Source organism: Kryptolebias marmoratus, linkage group LG2 (genome assembly GCF_001649575.2).
Source record: "Kryptolebias marmoratus isolate JLee-2015 linkage group LG2, ASM164957v2, whole genome shotgun sequence".
Taxonomy (NCBI): domain Eukaryota; kingdom Metazoa; phylum Chordata; class Actinopteri; order Cyprinodontiformes; family Rivulidae; genus Kryptolebias; species Kryptolebias marmoratus.
Window position 1 is genome coordinate 14,251,604 of NC_051431.1, and position 20,644 is coordinate 14,272,247.

Sequence of the window (20,644 nt, forward strand, 5' to 3'; positions counted from 1 at the left end):
GCCTAACCCTCTATATATCATGATATAATAAATGTTCACCCTCTCACACTGCCAGTCTTTGGGAATGCAGACTGTGGTTAATTCTCTGCTAATTAAAAAGGTGGTATCTGAAAATAGTTCAGGATCTTTGTGTTTGTTTCCATTAAGCTGGCACCTTGGAGGAATGCAGGAAACCCAGTCCAGACACTGATGTAATTTTTCTTATTGGATCTGTTCGAGACACAATGCAGCTGTGTTTCAGCAGATCTGTGGCTCCCACTTCAGACTTCAGTAGTGTTGTGATAAGGCTCAGCAGGAGCCAAAAATCTCACAAAGTGGTTTTGTGTTTGTGTAATGTGGGAGCTGGACAGGCTGGAATTCACCGTAACAACACCGGGGCCACACACCAGCTCCCCGGCTTCCTTTGAGCAGGGCAAATGGAGTGCAGCAGCCGGCACATGTCGGGTTTGTTGGTCGCCTTTTGTCTCACAGGTGTTTGCTTGACTGCAACAAATCCGGTCCAGATTCATTTTCCTAGCACTTGTTTTGACGCTGGACTCTAATCATCCAGTGGGATCTTTGGTTTATTTGTGATTCAGCAGCTGTTTGCTCAGCCATTTGGAAATAAGTTTCCAGTTCTTGTGTTAAATGACTGAAAATAAACAGCACAAGTCACAGAAAAATCCAACTTTTTGCCAAAAGTAGTCAAATAAACCACAATTACTCAGTTTAGAAGAAAACAAGCTTTCTGTTGTTTTTGAAGTGTAATTTCATTGTTGTGTATTTTGGTGATTTAGGATAAACTTTAGATCTGTTTGATATTGTACTCCACTCTTTTATAATGTAGCCAGGTTACGTTACACTGTCTGTGCTGCTGCTAATGGTGCAGATCAGACATCTCAGCAGATTTCAAGCAGGCTTTCACAAACTCCCCAAATGTCAAATAAAGGCAGTAATTGCCCTTATTATAAGCATCCCCCCTCCCCTCCCCCTGCTTATTCTTTGTGTGTCTATGTTGCAAATCTCTCCTGAGGAATCAACGAAATGGAAAAAGAAATTGCTCCAGAGATCTGGGGACATATTTTGAGGCAGTAGGAAATCACACTCTCTGCAGGCCAGCCTGAGTTCACTGGGGTTAGTCTGCAGAGCCAAGTTGAGACACAGGTGACAGTTTTATTGTGCAAAACTACCCACGTCAGAGAGCTTCTCTCTCCTTTAAATCACAGCAGATTCTAGTTGGTATGCATTACGATTAAATGAATTAAACAATGGATTTCCCTGCTTGTTATCTGGAAAAGCTTTGAGTCTTCTAGTGGACCTCCCACAAGAGCTATATAAACCTTTTGTTGTACGATACCACTTTTTACAGAGAAGGGGGGGAAACAAAGTGAGAAAATACTTGAACTGGCTTCCAACAGGAATCTTCCATCATCAGATAAAGATCCTTAATTGAATGGAAGAGGAAGTGTAGGAAGTGTAAGTTCAGCAAATCCAGCGGCTCTATTGTGGAACAATATTTATGTTCCTGCAGAGATGGTGGTATCTGCTTTAAAGGGTGTCACGTTCCCTGAAGGTTACTGTACTGTTAGGATGTTTGATCATTTATCAGATGACTCAAAAGAAAACATAAAAAAAAATTCAAAGTTTCTGCATATTTATTACATGCTTCCTTTCTTTTTAGAGCAGCACAGGTTGTCTTATTTCCTGTAGAATGTTGGGATTCATGAAGCTATCTGCTCTGAGTAAAGCCTCAACTGTTCAGGACTGACACAAAAGTTGAATGTTCAGAAACAACCTGAGTTAAAGTTAACATTAATGTTCATTTCTACTATTATTCCTGCTTTAAACGGTAAAACTGTCAGCTGTGAAAGAGCCCTTTAGCACATCTTCATCTATTTACAGCCATAAGCAGCAGGTGGCACTGTCCTTCCTCCTCTGTCCACTCTGCAGCCTCTGCAAAAAAATAAATAAATAAAAGAATCTCTGAACATAACACAACAAAGCTGTTTCAAGCATGTTCAGCTTGTCGATTATCTCTAATTGGTTTGCTCGTTGATGAATATCTTTAAAAGTGTTGCATAACAGCCATTCTGAAACTTACTCCACTCTCTCTGCTTTCAGTCTAGATGACCTTGCAGTGCAGAGAGACGTTTTTGATCACATTACCCATTAAAATGGACAATCTGATTCTCCGAGCAGCTCCCACCTGTATGTGTGTGTCAGGTAGACGCACACATTCAGCCTGATGTTGTGTTCCTCAAAGCTGTCCATCCCTCGGGCGCCATCAGGCCTTTCAGACAGCCCATGATAATCACTGTTCTGATGTGATCCAGCCAGAGAAGATTAAAGCAGATCAGCAGCCACCTCCCCAGACGCCATCTTTCCTTACAGGAAGTAGACGTCTCCCGCCCGTTAGCCGGTGCTTTTTCTTCACCCTCTCATCCAGGCCAATCCTGAACATGTGTCCCATTAAACGGGGGTTTGCCTTCTGTGTGGTTTTGTTAAACTGGCATGTGCGTTGACCTGATGCTATTTTTGTTGCTCTGTCTACCACTTGTGGTACCTATTACAGCCGTGGAAGTTGGCACACTTGGGTTGAGCACTATTAAGATTGGGATCACGTAACGTTTAGTTCTCCTCCTATTGGCAGAAAATGAATTCTCCGTTGACTTCAGCTCCTGTTTATCTGCGTCGGTGCTGCATTAAGATTAGATCTCAGCCCATACACAGGCTGAGCTTTTTAAAACTCTGTATCCTTTGTTGTTGCCAAGCCTCAGGTTCTGCTGCATCTCTGGGTCTGTCACACTCTGTTGCTCCCAGAAACACAGTCCTGCTGCGCTTCACTTCAGCAGCATTTGGCTTTTTACAAAATCCGCTCCAAATGGAGATTGTTTTAAACTCACAAGCTCATTTGCTTCTTTACAAACCCCAACACAGTGACTTAATCACAAAATCCTAAGTCTTTAAGAATGAGTGAGCATTATCAGACAGGCGAAGCAAAGATATTCACTAAGATTAATGGGAAAGCTTTGTGCTCTGGCCCACTTAAGTGTGTGTGAATGAGAGAGAAAGGATTCGTTGGATAAAAAGATTATTTGTAGCATGTAGGCCACACACACACACATTTTCTCACACACACACTCCTCTTGTGCTGCCCTGGACCTGGCACTGCCAGCTGGGAGGTCTTGGTTGGATGTGACGGTCGTTGTAAGACGTTATGATTGCACTGCTGTTTTAGCCTTGATTTTGATGCTTATTTGCACGTGTTTTTTTACTGTCCTCTGTAACTAAAATATTGTAAACATTCATTATATCCATTTTTTACTGTTGTGTGTGTGTGACTAAAAGGGACAAAGGTCTTGTTAGTGAACCGTCGTTTGTGTCTTGATCTCACATCTGTAGCTTTAGGAATGAGGTCACACGAGGCCTGTATCCAGATGTTGTAGGAAGTCCCCCCGCAGTGCAGAACTTCCTAATGCGGGATGGTCGTGCACACAAGAGCTGCTGTGGGTTATCTGCATAAAAGCTGCAGATTGGTCCAAACTGAAGAGCGGGGTGGAGCTTTTGAAGCCCTCCAGATTCAGACTGGCAGAGATCAAAGCTGTACCTGTTCGAGGAAAACAGAAACCTGTCCCCAGACTAAATGTGGGGAGACGTGTTGGACAGAACTAGGTCCCGCTGACTGTTGAGGCGAGGAAAGTTGATGTGTTTTTTGTTATGTGGATTTCTTTAAAAACTAAAGTAACACTCAGAGGAGCGTACATGTTTCTGCGTCGTACATCTGCTGTGAGGGATTTTCATCCACTCTGAAGGGGGTAAATATGGCAAAATCCTCAGAAGCTAACAGCGATACAGAGGTATGTGCTGCGTTTCCCCTCACCCACGAGCCAATTAAGATTACCTCTGTTTGGGACTTGAACTTGTTGTTGTTACTTCCCAGTGTACTACTCTGTGGCTGCAGGTAGTATTCACAGGTCAAGCTTAAATGAACAAGCTTTCAGAGCTTTGACCTTCCTTTCTTTAAGTTGTTAAAAGACGAAGATATTGATCAGGATTGACAGCTTAATGCATCAAGAGTGTTGTGGGTGAGTCTGATGGAGATCAGGTATTACAGCAGTCTTTTATCTTTAATGTACTATTAGAGTAAGATTTTAACAGCAGATAGGGGAATCTATTAGGGGTATGTGGAGTCGTGTTAAGGTTTGCATGAGCTCATTATCTGTGGGACAGTGTTTTAAGGAGACATTTTTCTGTCCTCCCTCTGTCTCTGTACTGAGCGTCACACAGAGTGCTGCTATATCTGTCCAAACAACCATAGCACTCGCGCTCAGCTCACTTCACCACCTGCTGTTGGCCCCGGCACAAAGGGAAGCCTCACTGGTGTTCAGAAGGCAGCTCATGGATAGGATGAGATGCACCTGCCATTTTGTGTGCCGATTTCAATGTCCAATTTTCATACGGCTTTTGACCTGATAAGATTTTGGCTGATTCTGATAATTAGATAACCTCACTGACAAATAAATGTTATAGCCTCTTTATAGGACAGATTATACCTCCTTTAAATATTGTTTTAGCATGTTGCAGAACATAAAGGGGCTCCATGAGTTGTTTTTTTTTTTCCATAAGACCTTAGTTTAAAATAAAATGCAACTCCCTTCAGTGTCATTTTTGAGTCGGTGGATGGGGACCCTCTGAGATAATGTGAGATGGATTTGATTTTTTGGTCATTCTTTCATTTTATTGTAACTAATTTAACAGCCTTCCTGCCACGAGTGATCATTAATTATACAAATAAAGAGCAGAGATGAGATTACAGCACGTGTGTGAGATAAAGAGATGGAGAGGAGTTGCTGCGTTGCTCGTACATTAATAGCAAAATAGGATTTTATTTATTTAAACAAAAGTGACATCTTTCATTAATGTTAGTAGCATTACTAACTGTAACCTAGTCTCTGTGTTACTTTATACAGTCAATGTTTTTTTTCAAAAGGCTTCTTCCAGACTGACCGTGTTTCACAACAGCTGGAGGTTGAAAGCTCAAAAAGATAAAATGAAGCAACTTTTCTGTCTTTTGTTTGGCACTCCTGTTGTCTGTTGTTGTTTTTGCTCCTAAATCAGTTTTTATAAACAGCAGATATACCTCTGTAGAAAGTGGTTCCCAGTCCTGGTCCTGGAGGGACACCATCCTGCATGCTTTAGTTGTTTCTCTGCTCTTCAGATTCTGCAGAAGCCTGCTAATCACTCAGTCGTTCAAAGCAGGTGTGTCAAAGCAGAGCGACATCTAAAACATGCAGGATAGTGTCCCTCCAGGACCAGGTATACTCCACACCAAAGATGTGCTGTTGCTGTCACAAATGAGCAGCTTTCCTATGGTGCATTTACTGACCAAAGTTTAAATCAGACTTTTCAGTTTATAGTTGACCAGTCACATGTCGAGCCAGTCTGGTTGAATATCAGACATCTCTGGTCACCATCCAGCCGACTGGAGCAACACTAGTATAGTTTGACTTTTACACCATTATATACACCATTATATTGCAATAGTCAATTTGTGGTCAATATGTGATTAGATTTGAATACCACCCTCCACACGGGTCAGCGCTTCTTCAGGGAGAAACATCAAAATGGCAGTCCCATTATTTCTTTAAATTTCTGCCCATTTCTACTCCATATATCAGGAACCACTTGCAGCCATATTTACACTCCGTCCCACCCTGTACCAGCCCCCTGACAGAGCCCAAACCTGCCATGTGAAACGATTTAGGCCTCTGTGCGTAGTAGCAAGGTAATCGTTGGAGCTGAGTTATTAACGACTGTGTCAAATCCATTTCCTCTCAAGCTGAAATATGCTTTCATCACAGTAGATCAATAACAGCATGCTGTATAGTTTCTTTATGGCTTCTGGCAACTTCTGATTGCATTTCCCATGTCGTACAGGGAGCATTTGAAGAGGGCTTTCCCCCGAGAGCTGCGTTAAATGCAACAAATCATCATCCATCAGCGGCGTGTCAGCCGAACACACTGCCTCCGTCCAAAAGCAACAAAGCAGCACATTCAGCCCCACAATTTGTTTATGTTCTGCTGGGTTTCATGTCCTTCCATTGTTTCTCAGAGACTTCATGGTTTGGCCATGAAGGGTTTTTATCTCCAGCACAAAGCATGTGCCACATCTGTTTGAGATTCAGCTTATTTTTCTTCTAAAAGTCTCAGATTAACATTTGCTGCTAAGGGTGTTGTTTGTCTCGGAAGCTGCTCGGGAGCCTCGAAGGCGGCTCGTTAAATTTGATTAAACTGGACTGTACACACAACAAACAGGACAGTCCAGGTTGCCTCGGCTCTGAGCGGATGAAAAAGGTCCTGCTGTGCCTTTTTGAAGCTCGAAAACACCATAAGTGCATTTTTATCAGCATTCCAGGAAATACCAAAGAGGCCAGTGCTGAAGTGAGATATGTCACTGCCAAAGACTCCATGTTTGCGTCCACATACCATTGTTTCATTTTCTCTCTCTAATCTATTTGGCTCTGTAGCAAACAACATGAGGAAGTCTTTAAAGCATTTTAAAGTTATGTAAGGAAGTCTTTAGGCCAGATGCACGTCAGCTGGGTATAAAAATATATTTGTCATAAACTAATTCAGAGACTGTTATGCTTCAGAGTTGTTTCACATCCGACCTTTTACAGTCAGACCTCATCTGTCTTACTTTAATCTCTCTACATGATGGTTTGTCCTGATCCGAAGTGTCTGCAGGTTTGTTTTTGCTCCTCCTCGTATGAACCGACTGTCAGGTGTGGAAGCTGTAATTGGCTCAGGTCTCAGATGAGACTCACTCCAGTGGGAGTTTCAGTGATTTAATGAAAGCTGGTGAAATTGATGTTGACTCCACTGGGTGTTATTTTATTTTGAGAAGTTTGTTTTTTCATGTACTTCATATACTTCAGAGACAGCTCATTTAAATCTTAGATAAGTCAGGCCACGACTGGTCTTCTTTTTTTTTTTTTTTCTAAATGTCTTTTCAGTTTGTTTGGATCAACACAGCTGGAGTAATTTATTGTTTCACCAGTCAGTCACATGTTTGACTCACAGGCAGCCCTAGTTTTAGTTTTCTTCTGGCTCAGGACTCTAAATTATATATTTTTTTCTGCTTTGAACAGCTCAGCTGTTGAGAAATATACTGACCAGCTGCTTTATTATGTCCACCTGTTCACTGCTTGTTAGCAAATCAGCCAATCACATGGCAGTATCTCGGTGCCTTTAGACGTGTAGGCGTGATGAAGACGACCTGCCGAAGTTCAAACCGGGCACCAGGATGAGGAAGAAAAGGGATTTTACATGTGGTGTGGTTGGTGCCAGACGGGTTGGTCTGAGTATTTCTGAAACTGCTGATCTGCTGGGTTTTTTTACACACAAACATCTCCAGGGTTTACAGAGAACGATCCAAAAGGAGAGAAAATATCCACTGAGCGGCGTCTGTGTGGACAGAAGGGCCTTGTTAGTGTCAGATGTCGGAGGAGAAAGGGCAAACAGAAACAGAAAAGCAACAGCAGCTCAGATATCCACCTGTTACAAACCAAGCTGTGCAGAGAACCATCACCATCACAGGTGCCCCCTCCTGTCAGCTGAGGACAGAAAACTGAGGCTCACCAGGAGAAACATTTCCTGCTGATAAATCTGGATTCACTGAACCCCACAGTGATCACTCCGGGGATGTTGTGGAACAGGAGCAACAAGGAGATGCTGTCATGTCAGAACGGACCAGAATCTCTGAGGAATGTTTCCAACATTTTATCAACCCGCTAAGAAATGATGCAGTTCTGACGGCAGAGGGCTCCAACCTGGTGCTGCAAGGTTCCTGATGAAGCGGCAGGGGAGAGTACATTTGACAGCCTTCTGAAAAGGAGGGTTTTATTTACTCATAGTGTAACCACTGATCTGATGATCTGTGTTTGGGGTTTTATCTGCATCTTTGTGGAGAAAAACAAGAACAGTTCAGTAAAATTAGATTCACGGAAAGAGCTGAATGGTTCTTTGTTACTGGAAAACTCTAAAAGTCTAAAATGTTTTAGGATTTTAGATAAAAAAAGAAGTTTATGTTTCTCGGATTGATTTAGTTTCACTATATTTCTTTCTCTAATGAAAAAAAACGAGGCATCAAACCAAACCTTTCCGGCTTTTTTCACAGCTGTGTGCCGAAAGTAGCTCTGATTTATCTTTAGTTTTTGAGCTGTATTAATGTTTGTTCATCCTTTTAATCTGGATAGTTTAACTGATTTTTTTTTCTTTCTTCTATTTAATTCAAACTGATTAATTAAGGGATGGATTATAAAACAGTTTTTTAAATGAGAAGCATAGGATTGTTTTAAAGTAAATTTTTAGCTGTAACCTAATTTTTTGGGCTGATATTATCACAATTTGAAAGGGAGAGAAAAAAAGTTGTACCATCTTCTTGTTTCGACTTATTTTTCCTTACAAAGGTGCTTAAAGAGAATCAACTGCCTGCCTAATCTTTGGGTTTTAAAGGTTTTAAGGTAACCTGATCGTACCTGCAGCTTTAAGAAGCCCCGAAGTGGTGTCGTGTTCATGAATGCCACAGTTTTTTCTCTCTGCTTACAGAGGAGAGAATCTCTTGTTCTGAATGTGGTTTGAGAAGAGAAGTTCTTTCTTATCGCCCGCCTCCTTTCGTGATGAGAAACGACAGAGTTTGTTTTTGCTGTTCTGGACAAACCTTGAAAATAACGATATGATGTTGTTAACTCATGAAAGGCTGGGAGGGCCTGAATGGTTAAACCTTTTATTGACAGGCAGAGTCTAAATGTAATAAAATAGTATTTAGTTTATTGCAGTCCTCTGTGATTCTGATAATGCACACAGTATGTTTTTATACATCCTACAGCCATAATTAATTTATTAGCTTCATGTTAGTTTGTCAGCAGTTTGTTCTGCATCTGTGGTGTTTTAGCACCTCATCAAACTTGTGGAGCTTTATTTGTGTTAATGTCAATGTTTTAGTGTTTTTATCCAAGCAAAACGAGACATTATATTATTTGTCCGGTCCACTCAGATATTGGTTTTTGTCAGATTAAACAAGAAGCAGCTGAAGTGTTTTGTAGCTTCAGATGGACCCCGTAGTGGGCTCAGCGAGTAGCCTTTGAATCGGGACATGAGGCTCGTTGATGCTGTTGATCAGTGTCCTGGGGCGCTGAGCGGCTCGATGGAGCTGAAGGACGCAGTGTCCTCTGGGTTGGAGGCGTATAAATGCTGGAGCTGCTGTGCTCCCCTCTCTTCTGCCTGTGGGAGGCTGCAAGAAGAGCCACCAGAGAAGCAAAAAGAGAGAAGCTTTACTTTCTGAGAAAAGGTAAAACAGCTGGAAACACCGGGGGGAGCTCGAAAAGCAGTTTTATGGTCTTTTTTTCTCTGAGGTTGAGCTGGTCTGTTCTCATGTTGCTTTTGTAATAACTTGTGATTTTTACAGGAGAAACCAAAAGATGTTTCCCTTCAGATTTTAAGCTGTTGAAGCTGTGTGACGGACCATCTCTGTAGTGTTTTGTAGGTCACAGAACGTTCGTGTTGGACATTGATCTCAGGGGTAAAGCACAGAGAACGAGGTCGGCTGCAAATCTCTGCACAATTTAACCTTTTGGCTTTGAAGGGAGGACAACTTTCAAGTTTTACCGTAACATGAAACCAAAACATAAATTAATTTGGCAGTCATTAACTTTAAGTAGTTTCTAGCATTTAAGCCGGAGTGTGTGTGGATTGGATTTGAACTTGTCTTTTAATAATCGGAGTTTTTGCGCTCTGTACCTGCAGCTGGACCTGACAGTATCTGCAGTCTGGAATGGTTTAATTTGTGGTTCTGTTTAAGGACGAAACAGAACAAAGCTGCAGAGATTATTAACAGCAAGAAGCCCACTAATATATTAGGAAAACTGCTGAAAGTACCCCTCAATCATTTCCTGTGCAGTAGAATTGGAGCATTTAGCTGTTAGACGGTGTGCTGTCATGATGCTTCTTTGCTTCACATTAATCTGTTTTCATCTTCTTCTGTCTGATCTGGACACATTCTTTCCTCGTGTTCCTGCCTCGTGAACCTTGTACACCTGAACTACCTTCTGTGGACTTTGGGGGTCTTTCTCCTTCCCCCGCCTCGTGCTCTCTGACCCCCCTCCACATTGTGTGCTCCTTTCTGCCTGGAGATCACAGAGTGCAGCGTAGCCCCCGTAGCAATGGAGGACAGTGACCACGATCCTCCCTCTTCATCAGATGAGCAAGACTCCTGCCCTTCCTCCCCTAATCGCAGCATGAGCCGTAACGCTGCACAGGTAGCGCCGACGCTCTCCGGCTCCGCATCCGTCCCCTCTCGTTTCTCTCGCTCTGTGTTCATCACTTTCCACCCCACCCTCTGCTGTGCCTCCTTCGCCCCACCACCATCACCCCACCCTCTGGTCTTGGTGTTTCCAGCATTCGAGCCATTCAGACGACTCTGAGGTGGAGAACATAATGCACGACCCGCCGCATCACGAAGGGCCCAACCAGCGGCGCGGCGGCGACTCTCACGATGCAGACGGAGAGGCCGAGGGCCCAGACCGCCCCCGCACACCGTCTCATCTGCGGCCCCCCGCGGCGGGTCGAGCCCAGTCAGACTTAGGTTCAGACAGCAGCCGTCCACAGAGCAGAAGTGTGAAGTTTGAGCTGCCGTCCCCCCTCAGTCCATCCAGGCCGAGGAGCCCCTGGGCTCTTTTTGACCCGTACAACAATGAGGTAAAACTCGTAAAAAAAGGAACCTGCAGAGGAGAAAACGGGCCGAGTTCAGTTCTGCTTTAACGTGCTGTTTGGACTCATGCTTGTTCACTGTAGTGCTGAAGATGTTTCCTGTTGTTGGTTCAAGTCGATTTGATTTTTCTTTGTTCCATCCTGGAGCTTCATGGCAGTGTTGCTGTTTGTTCTCGGTGTCTTGCTGAGTTTATCTTGAACCGAATCTTTGTGGGACTTTGAAAATATGTGAAGTGTTTTTATGCAACCATTACAGAATTCACATAATGATGTTTATTAACCTGACGGGCTTTTTACCTGTGTTTTCTTTTAGGACCAGGACAAGGAATATGTGGGCTTCGCTACACTCCCAAACCAGGTTCATCGCAAATCTGTCAAGAAAGGATTTGACTTCACGCTCATGGTGGCAGGTAAGTCCTGGTGTCTGGACATTTGATCCTAAGCCCACCCTTTTTTTTTTTCCTTTTTGAAGAGTTCTAATCACAGGGTTTAAGCCTCGCTGATTTATTTCTTTGTTGTTGTTTGCTTTGAAGGTGAGTCTGGTCTGGGGAAGTCCACCCTGGTCAACAGCCTGTTTCTCACAGATCTGTACAAAGATAGGAAGCTGCTCAATGCCGAAGGTGAGGGGAAACTTCTCCTTCAACTGTTTCTGTTGTGTAGTTGTTGGTTTGTATTTTAAAGTCTTTGTCTTTTTCCAGAGAGAATCACACAAACCGTTGAAATCACCAAACACACTGTGGATATAGAGGAGAAAGGTGTGAAGCTTAAGCTCACCATTGTAGACACCCCTGGATTTGGCGACGCCGTAAACAACACTGAATGGTACATTTTGCAGCGTCAGCTCTGCTGTGGTAGTGAAGTCAGCTGCATGACGTCCGTGTGTGTTTGTGTCGCAGCTGGAAGTCGGTGGCCGACTACATTGACCAGCAGTTCGAGCAGTACTTCAGGGACGAGAGCGGCCTCAACCGCAAGAACATCCAGGACAACCGTGTGCACTGCTGCCTCTACTTCATTTCACCCTTCGGTCACGGGTATGACGTCACGGCGTCTGTCTCTCATCCAGACACTTTCTGCTGCAGCACGTTTTTGTCGTAGTCCTAAATAAATGTTCAAGAAGTAAAAAAAGCACGACCACTCACAGCCTTTTGTCATGACTGTCACTAAAAATGTAACCGTTTGTACCTGAAGTGCACTTCGCCTCACAAATTGTTAAACTGCTGATTCAGCAGCTCCTGACCAGAGTTCAAACAGCCCTCAGCTGCCTGCAGCAGCTTGTAGATCCAGTGCAGCACTTTCACACTAATCTGTTGTTTTGTGCCGATGTCGTGCTTTTAAATGCATTTGTCCATGAGCACGCTCCACTTCCCCGTTCTGCTCTTTGAGCGAATTCAGCCATAACCCAAGGAAGCCTGCAGTGCGTTAAAACATTACGGGTGGAGGAACTACGCTCTCTGTTGGGCACAATCAACAATTACACATCAGAGACGCACAATCAGGTCACTGTTAGCACCGGCTGCGAATCTGTGTGAAGTAAAAACCCTCAGGTTGCCAACTCGCTGTAAGATCAGCTCTGTGGCTTTGCTGCTTTATAATCAGATCATAATTTACATATTAATCCACTGTTGATGGATAAATTTACATTTAAATCACAGCGTGTCTGTTATATTTTCCTCACCTAATTATCTAATTATAGTCATCTTCTGTGACAGTAAATCATCCCATAGAAAACTGTGATATTAGGATTAATTAAAGTACTTCAGGGGTTATTTGATCCAAACAGGGAGTGTCCCGGTGTCCTTAACGACTGAGTTTTTTTCACCTCTCTCAGCCTTCGGCCTCTGGATGTTGAGTTTATGAGGGCTCTGCACGAGAAGGTCAACATCGTCCCTGTCTTGGCCAAAGCAGACACTCTCACCCCGACCGAGGTGAAGAGAAAGAAAATTAAGGTGAGGCCTCTCCGTGTGGATTTAATCACAGGGAACAGCAAACGGTCCCTGCTCCTGTTTGCTCGTCGGGGTCTTCCATTCGAAGCGTCTGTCGTTCTCGTCTCTGCAGATCAGAGATGAGATTGACCAGTACGGCATCAAGATCTACCAGTTCCCCGACTGCGACTCGGACGAAGACGAGGACTTCAAGCAGCAGGACCTCCAGCTGAAGGTGAGCGGAGCTCCCAGTCTGAGGGTCAGGTGTTTCAAGCAGCAGCCCCAGGAAACTGGACCAGAGACTAGTCAAAACAAAATGTTTTTTTTTTGTTTAACAATGCCAAATATGTGAGCGGATCTCAGCATGATTGTTTTATTATTGCTGAAGTAATTAACCATCTTAACCTGAACACAGATTCACCGTGTTAATGACTTCAGCTTCTCTTCTGATCCCAGCTCAGTTCTCTGCAGACACAGAGAAGAAGAAGTTTCTTTATGGAGGAGAAATGAGCTCGATGAGCACAAACATTGTTGTTTTCAGCGCTGCGGCTGTCCTCAACCTGTTGGGACATTTTAATAACTCTTGGATGGTTTCTGTTTTGTCTTTAAGGACAGTATTCCTTTCGCTGTAATTGGCAGCAACACGGTGGTGGAGGCCAAAGGGAAGAGGGTGCGAGGACGTCTCTATCCCTGGGGCATCGTAGAAGGTGATGAAATAAAGTAAAAGATTTACAGAATGTAAAAACACAGCTTGTCTCTAACGTCTCATTTGATCCGGTTTACTGGAGGAGTCCTCTCTTCCTGGCTCCCAGTGGTGATCTAAGTTTTTCAAAGGAAGCTGAGATCATTTTTCTGCATTTCAGTAGAGAACACGGCGCACTGCGACTTCATCACGCTGAGGAACATGCTGGTCCGCACGCACATGCAGGACCTGAAAGAAGTGACCCGGGAGACCCACTACGAGAACTACAGAGCTCAGTGCATCCAGAGCATGACCCGCATGGTGGTTAAGGAACGCAACCGCAAGTATGTTCACAGCTCGCACGCGTTCGGTTGTTCAGAAAACGCGCGTGAAGGAGTAACGGTCCGAGACGAAGGAAGCGGCTGCAGCTCATCAGCTTCGTGTTTCTCCGCAGCAAACTGACCAGAGAGAGCGGCACGGACTTCCCCATCCCTGTGGTCCAAGGAGAGGCGGAGAACGAGACGGAGAAGCTCATCCGAGAAAAAGATGAGGAGGTACTGCACGCCGGCCACGAGCCGGAGTCCCGCCACGAGTCCGAGCACCATGAGCACCGCGAGCACTCAGAGGCTCGGTCCAAAGAGACGCAGTCTGATCCGAGACAGGACGAAGCGCTCTGAGTGTCTTTGGCTCACAGGGACACAGACATGAAGCTGTTTTAACTGTTTGCAGCAAAATGTTTTTAAGTTTCAGAGATTTCTTCATGAAGACAGTAAAGTCCCAACATGTAGACTCGGTTAGTTTCTCATCACAAACGTAGAAATGAAACTCCTGAGGCATTCAGCACCACTTCACCCCAAATAAATAAATAATAAACACGTTTAAGTTCAGTGGAGTTATTTGTCTCCACTGCAGAGAGATGATATCAGAACAACTGACAGTAAATTAATGTCTCACTCTTCTCCTCCCCCACCTCACCCTGCAAACTTATTTATTTAAATAAACGTTTCTTTCTTCAGTTGAGTTGTTTTGTCTAATAAAACCTTGTTACTGTAAGAAAGCATCAGTTTCTGTGTTAATTAAAAGTAGAAATAAGATCATCACGTCACATTTTATGACTTTAATCTTCATCGTACTTGTTCAGAAATAAATCTAACATCAACATTAAATGACAGCTGCAGGAGGAGGAGCCGCTGCCTCCCTTCCATTTTTTTTTTTCCAGGTCACGTGATCCTAACGGGGACACATGTCCTCTGTGGTATCGATCCATTTCCTCTGTGCACTCATGTTTCAGTAATTAACCCAGATAACAGCCGGCATGCTCAGACCGGAGGTCAGGCGTCGCGTCACTAACATGTCCCTTCTCTCTCGTCACAGCTCCGGCGGATGCAGGAGATGCTGCAGAAGTACCAGGATACTTTGATCGCTCAGAACGACGGCCATTAACGAAGGACCTCGAGAACGACAACAAAAAAAAAACAAAACAAGGAAATTCTTCATTCCACTCCCGAGCGTCGACCTTTTCAGGCTCGTGGCTCCAGGCTCCGCAGAGGCGGTAAGACTCTCCTCAGAAACATCCGGTCCTCGGCTCTGCTCTTTAAAACATATCAGAACTTTGATTTAACCACATCGATGCAGGAGCGAGGAGATCTGCTCGTATGTAAGCACACTTTTCTAAAGGTTTTATTTTCTCCACAGATCAGCCTGAGATTTACTTTATTAAATTAATTTTCTGCACCACAGTCAGACTGTTACTCATGTCTTCTTAACAACACTCAGCCACGCTGCTTGGCTTTATATGGATTATACAGATTATAATCTTTCTTTCTGATGGAGGTTTGGTCACCTTGGTTTTATTTTTGTTGTTCAGCTTTCTGCATGTTTGTTTTTGTGTTTGTTCTTGTTGCCACCTCTGCTGCCTGACTTCATGGATGTTGGCCAGTAAATAACTCACCGAACCATCAGTCATGTCACAATGCCTTTTAAATGACTTTGCAATAATAATAATAATAATATTTCCCCGAAGTAGAGGTGTAGCAGCAGTTTGAAAGAGACCCTAATGTGCAGCAGGGTCACATCAATGGACAGTGGGTTTATTTTTGCATGTTTTTTTGTTTTCTAACTGTTTGGAGATTAGTTTATTGGCTGTAAGGTTATCGGTATGTTTGAGAAATGCTAAAAAAAGGAACGTTTTCTGTTTTATTTTGCTCGTTTAAAGTCATGTTTTCTCTTGAAAATGGCTCTTATGTTTGGTGCTGACACTTCCTTTAACACCAACGATGAAGCTCGTCGTCCAGAAGTTTGGATTTATTGTTAAAACTGTTTATTTTTATTAAGAATAATGATCAAAATGACTTTCCTCTGTGAATTTTGTTTCGACTCACATTCCTTCAGTCGGGTTATATTTCTCTCTGAATTTTTTGTTTTATACTAAATTGAACTTTTGTTTTTATGGTTTTTTGGGTTATATTTATGTATTGAATTTATAAACTGAATGATTATGAAGAGGAAAGCGTACAAATGGTGTAATAATTCAGCAGTTATATTGTAATAAAATAAGAATATATCTTCAGCCTCAGCGTTGTTGTTGTTTAAACTCATCAAAAAGCCGATGGAGGGATCAGATGTGACGGAGCGAGGACGGACAGAAGAAATGTAAGTTTCTCCTTTTGTTTGATTTCTTTGAAGACATTGTATATAAATGTTTAAAGATTACTGCTGCTCTACAAGATCAAAACTTCACCTCAGTAATTTCATGATATTTATTAAAGCCAGAGTTTTGTTTTTTAATCCTTTCTCTCCTCACTGAAGTCAAAGTTCAATTTGAGCCATTTTCAGCGACAGAGTTAAAACCAGATTCTCTCTTTAAATGCTTCTTTCTGGTGTCTGAGGTGTGATTTGCTGATATGGAGACTTCGTCGCTGTTTTTGACAGATTTGTACCCTCCAGTTTCAGCTCCACAGCATGATCAAACCTCTGCTGTGCTTCGCTGCAGGTAGGCTGCTCTTATATCTTTGATGGTTCGGGCCACCATTTTGGACTGATTTCTGCTCAGGTTTATTAATCTTTGCACCAAACTTTCCGTCTGTAAAACTTAAGTTTTAAGTTCTAAACTGATTATAAAAAAGTGATAATATTCATTTATATTCTCGTTTGTAAAATAACTGCTCAGACATTTGTTAACATGATAGAATTTATTCTCTTTTTTATTATAAATTTTAAGTTTGACATATTCAGGTTTTTTTACATAATACAGTTAAATCTTTATGCAGTCCAACATTTACAGGTTATACACATCTTGAACTTTCTCCATAGGGAAAATCACTTTAATATACTGCTGCTTCAAGTATATTTGACCTCTTTTTTTACGTTGGTTCAGCTGAAACGGTTTTAAAATGCAATAGGCCAGAATCACTGGATAAAACAGAGGGAGAAAGATTGTTTGATCTTTGTTAAAAAAGTCCCTGCTGTAATTATTGTAAAAATATGCTTAAAGTGTCCTCGTAGATCAGTTATTTACAGCGTTGTTCTGGTCCCAGAGAGGAGGAAATAATTAAAAACAAAAAAACAAAAGCAGCGGTATATTTGACTTCAGTTTGGGTGGAGGTCCTTGCTCCACATCCTTTCACAGATCAGGAACGTTCTGCTGTTCTAAGTGCTCCGATTCAGCTGCAGGTTCTCTCACAGAAATGTTCAGTCGGGCTTTTCTTACAGGATTCTGAATTTGTTTGTAGTTAAAGTCACTTCGCACCTAAACGGCTTCAAATCTTCGCCAGAAATCAGCACATTTCTGCTGCATCTTCCTCCAAACACCTTCTCTGCATTAGAAGAGTGAAAACAGATTTCATGTAGTAATATTCAAACCTCCCTTTGTTGCATGTCAGTGTGAAATAAATCAGATTTGGCAAAAACAAAACAAAAACTTTAAAGTGTAGTAGCAGCCGTGGAGGCGTCTAACAGCACCTCCTTCACTGTTTGTCTACAATCACCAGTAGTTTAGTTTTAGGTAACAGAAGGAAACGTGATTGTCAAAACTAAACCCTGACAGAGCTGCACATTAAGTGGTTCTTTAGACAATCATTAGTGCTACGCTTCAGCAAACATTGTTTTTGTTTCTTGCTGGGATGTTGACCAGGAACAGCCAGGAGGTGGTGCTGTTGCTGCGTGCCCGGTCCCTGATGGCTGCGGCTCCAGCAGGAGTTTGTAGTTCAGTCCGGAGTTTGGCTCCACTCCCCCAGCCGCTGCTCTCTGATCCACGCTGTCTGCAAAGGCAAAGCGGGATTTTCCTGTATGTTTCTGCTGCAGACCAGGTGAGGGGCTAAAGGTGTGTGCCTGCTTCATCCTGCCTTCAGGACTGCTCCCGGCTTCGTTCGAATGGTAGAGGCGCTACCCCCACCCCTACCCCTCGCCGTCCGACCTCTGCCCCGGAGCTCCTCCCGTTTTTGCCCAGCGGTCCTGATGGCGGAGCTCAGGCCAGCTTCAGAGTGCTGATGGGGAAGGAGGGCATGGTCACCATGGTGACGGGGTTGAGCACCGTCTGACCCACCAGCTGCGGGTGGTGTGCCATCACTGGCCCCTGCTTACCGACTATGGTGGCAGCTGCCTGGGTGGGAGAAGCGCCGTTCACGTGTGGGTGGGCGTGGCTTAATGTGTGGGCGATGTGACTCACCACAGCCGGCTGGGTGACGGCCACCGGCTGGGGGTACAGGGCAGGTATGTGGGAGCTCAGGTGAGCCACTGGGTGCACCGTGATGTGGCTGATGGGGTGGTGAGCGGGGGCAAGCTGCACAGAGCTGGTGGAGGTGGTGGAAGGAGCCAGGTGGGCCACGTGTTTGGGAGCCCCTCCGTGGAGGACGTGGTTCAACGTCTGAATGACCGACGGGTGGGACACTGAAGCGTGGGCGATAACTGTAGGGTGCAGGTTGGGTGTCTGGGTGGAGACAGGTGGCTGAGGGGTGGATGTCGGAGCTGAAGGTTTGGTTTGGAGCTGAGGAGCTTTGCTTTGGATGGAGATGTGCTGGGTGATGATGGAGGGGGTGATGGCAGCTGCTGCAGGTGGAGCTGGACTGTGTGATGCAGCTTTGTGAGGCACAGACGGGGAGGAGGATGCTCTCTGTGTCGTCTTTTCATCCGGGTCCTCCTCCATCACGTCTTCACCCTCTGGAGTACAGAACATTTCAAATATCAGAGGCAACCAAAGAGCTGTGATGCTACTCAGAAGGACCTTAAAATCCCCCCAATCCACCCACCTGATGCTGTGGACGTAGAAGCCTGGTCCTCCTCCGGCTGCACCGTCTGTCGGAGGACTCGGTCGATCTCGATCACGTCCATCCACTGGCTCAGCTTGTTCTTTAGCTCCGCCAGGCGCTGCTGGGTGGCGATCTTCTCCCTGGCCAGTCGCTCCATGTCGTGCTCGTATTCCTTCTCTTTACGCTTTAATGTCTGAAAGGAGATCAGGTGGAGAATGGATCAGTTCTCCTGTAGTTCCTCCACAGAGACGAGTCTGTAAACTACCACCGTCATGAACATCTCTGAGGTGAAGGTCAGATAAAAAGTTCAACCTTTGTGCGAATCCTGAACTTCTACTGTAAAGCTTGTTAAATGGGACATTTAGTTTGGTGGAGGAATGCTGCCTTTCTCGCAGATTTAACTCCAAACAGTCTGAATATCTGGTAAATATTCAGAGTTTAAATTTGTGTATTCAATAAAGATTTAGCCTTCTTCTGCTCAAACTGACGAGATGTAAAAAATAAACATCAAGTTCACCAAACTCTGTAATAAACCCAGAGAGCAGCTCGTGCAGCGAAGGGGGGTAACGAGACGGAGCTGCAGACTGGAAGGAGGCGGAGGAGGAGGGGAGAGGAAGGAGGAGAGTAAGGAAAGTGGGAGGGCCTTCTTGGAAGTGGCTCTGCGTCTGACCCAATTTGCCTTCACCAGCTGACTAAGCTGGACTTCCCTGAGCACGACTGCAGCGGGAAAGTACAAACGAAGCCAACAATTTTAATGTGAGAGGTAATTACTGAAGAGCTTCTCTTTCCAGCTCAGTGAGTGTGAGCCGAAGCTCCACAAACAGAACAACATGCATCCTTTACGACGAGCCGAATCCCGCGCGGTCTGTTTACCCAACACGCCGAGAGGGAAGTGACACTGAAACCTGATGACTCCAGGTCAAAGTCATTTTCTCAAAGGCTGCACTTCCTGTCGGTCCATCTCTCTGACATCCGCATATCTTTTTGTGCGCTCAGTTGCTGAGCGTGGCGTCTGGCTCCACGCATGTTGAAGGGCGAGGTTTCTGTTTTGCATGTTCTGTGCAGTACAACACAATGAACGCGGACGGAAATAGAAAAGGAGGACAAAAGGCAGTCCGTGTGTGTGTGATACCGCACCTGTCTCTGTTTAGTCCTGATCCAGGATTAGAAATGCAAGAGACGAGCTCTCCGTGCTTTAACAGAGTCCCACTGCAGGTGTTTCAGTCCTCTGACATAAACGGCTTTCATTTCTAACCAATTAAGTTTTCTTTTTTTTCCTGTTGGACTTTTTAAACTCAGTTCTTTGACAGAGGAGTTAATGGTTCTTGTTCCACTCTGTGTGTTTTTATAAAGATGAATCGGCATCAAATCAGAGCCTCAAACCTATTCTGACATGTTGTGGATCTACGCTCCTGTAATGCAGTTTAACAGAAAGGTTCTGACCCATTAATAGTTAATATTTCACCTGTTGGACATTTGTCTCCAAACACTTTATTTCTGACCAGGCCGAGGCGCGAAGATGGACCGCTACCATCTTAAAACGACTCCAATCTCTAACATATAAATCTTTAGTGAAAACGTCAATTATTCTGCTGGAAATGCTACTGCTAGCTGATGCTCCTAATCACGTTTACAAAGAAACCACAGAATTCTGTGTGAATGAACGCGTAAAGATTTATAAACTAGTGTTTGCATGAACCGCTGTGAAGTCTGAGCCTGGAGGTGTCAGACCGGCCCGTCTTCAAACTGAAGCTATCTGCAGCAAGTAAGATAATAACTGTTCATATCCTCTCTGCGGAACGTCATCGATAACATTCTTCTTATCAGACATCAGCAGGACTTCCTTCACGTTGGTCTGAAACGCCAACAGTCCTAACATGGTGTTCTGAAATGTCCCCAGCTTTGGTTGTCACGGAAACGACTGAAAAAAGGTTTCCTTGGTAACCCCGAACGAACAGTCGAGACGTAAACATTGATTTTATGACAAAAACGTGACACACGACTCAGTCCGGCCCGGCTGCCATGTCCGTCCCCCCCCCCCCCCC

The 20,644-nt window shown here is 44.1% G+C and overlaps 2 protein-coding genes across 4 annotated transcripts in view; one reads left to right on the forward strand and one right to left on the reverse strand.

Annotated features, from left to right (window-relative positions):
• The window catches only part of sept4b (septin 4b), a 34,782-nt gene extending 18,860 nt beyond the window's left edge, over window positions 1-15,922 (forward strand). Inside the window, exons 3-12 of one of the 2 annotated variants that reach the window (XM_017433395.3) lie at window positions 11,063-11,159; window positions 11,283-11,369; window positions 11,448-11,571; window positions 11,646-11,780; window positions 12,578-12,695; window positions 12,805-12,906; window positions 13,282-13,378; window positions 13,535-13,697; window positions 13,808-13,907; window positions 14,728-15,922. In XM_017433395.3, coding sequence (XP_017288884.1) covers window positions 11,063-11,159; window positions 11,283-11,369; window positions 11,448-11,571; window positions 11,646-11,780; window positions 12,578-12,695; window positions 12,805-12,906; window positions 13,282-13,378; window positions 13,535-13,697; window positions 13,808-13,907; window positions 14,728-14,796 — 1,092 coding nt within the window. In that variant the 3' untranslated portion in view covers window positions 14,797-15,922. Of the gene's footprint in view, window positions 1-11,062; window positions 11,160-11,282; window positions 11,370-11,447; window positions 11,572-11,645; window positions 11,781-12,577; window positions 12,696-12,804; window positions 12,907-13,281; window positions 13,379-13,534; window positions 13,698-13,807; window positions 13,908-14,727 lie in introns of those variants that run through there. The other variant, XM_025009890.2, reaches the window with a different exon arrangement.
• A 607-nt stretch (window positions 15,923-16,529) lies between these two features.
• The window catches only part of mnta (MAX network transcriptional repressor a), an 11,983-nt gene continuing 7,868 nt past the window's right edge, over window positions 16,530-20,644 (reverse strand). For both annotated transcript variants that reach the window (XM_017433397.3, XM_037980097.1), the window contains exons 5-6: window positions 18,600-18,792; window positions 16,530-18,510 (exon numbers count right to left, since the gene is read on the reverse strand). In XM_017433397.3, the coding sequence (XP_017288886.1) occupies window positions 17,819-18,510; window positions 18,600-18,792 (885 nt within the window). In that variant the 3' untranslated portion in view covers window positions 16,530-17,818. The remainder of the gene's footprint in view (window positions 18,511-18,599; window positions 18,793-20,644) is intronic.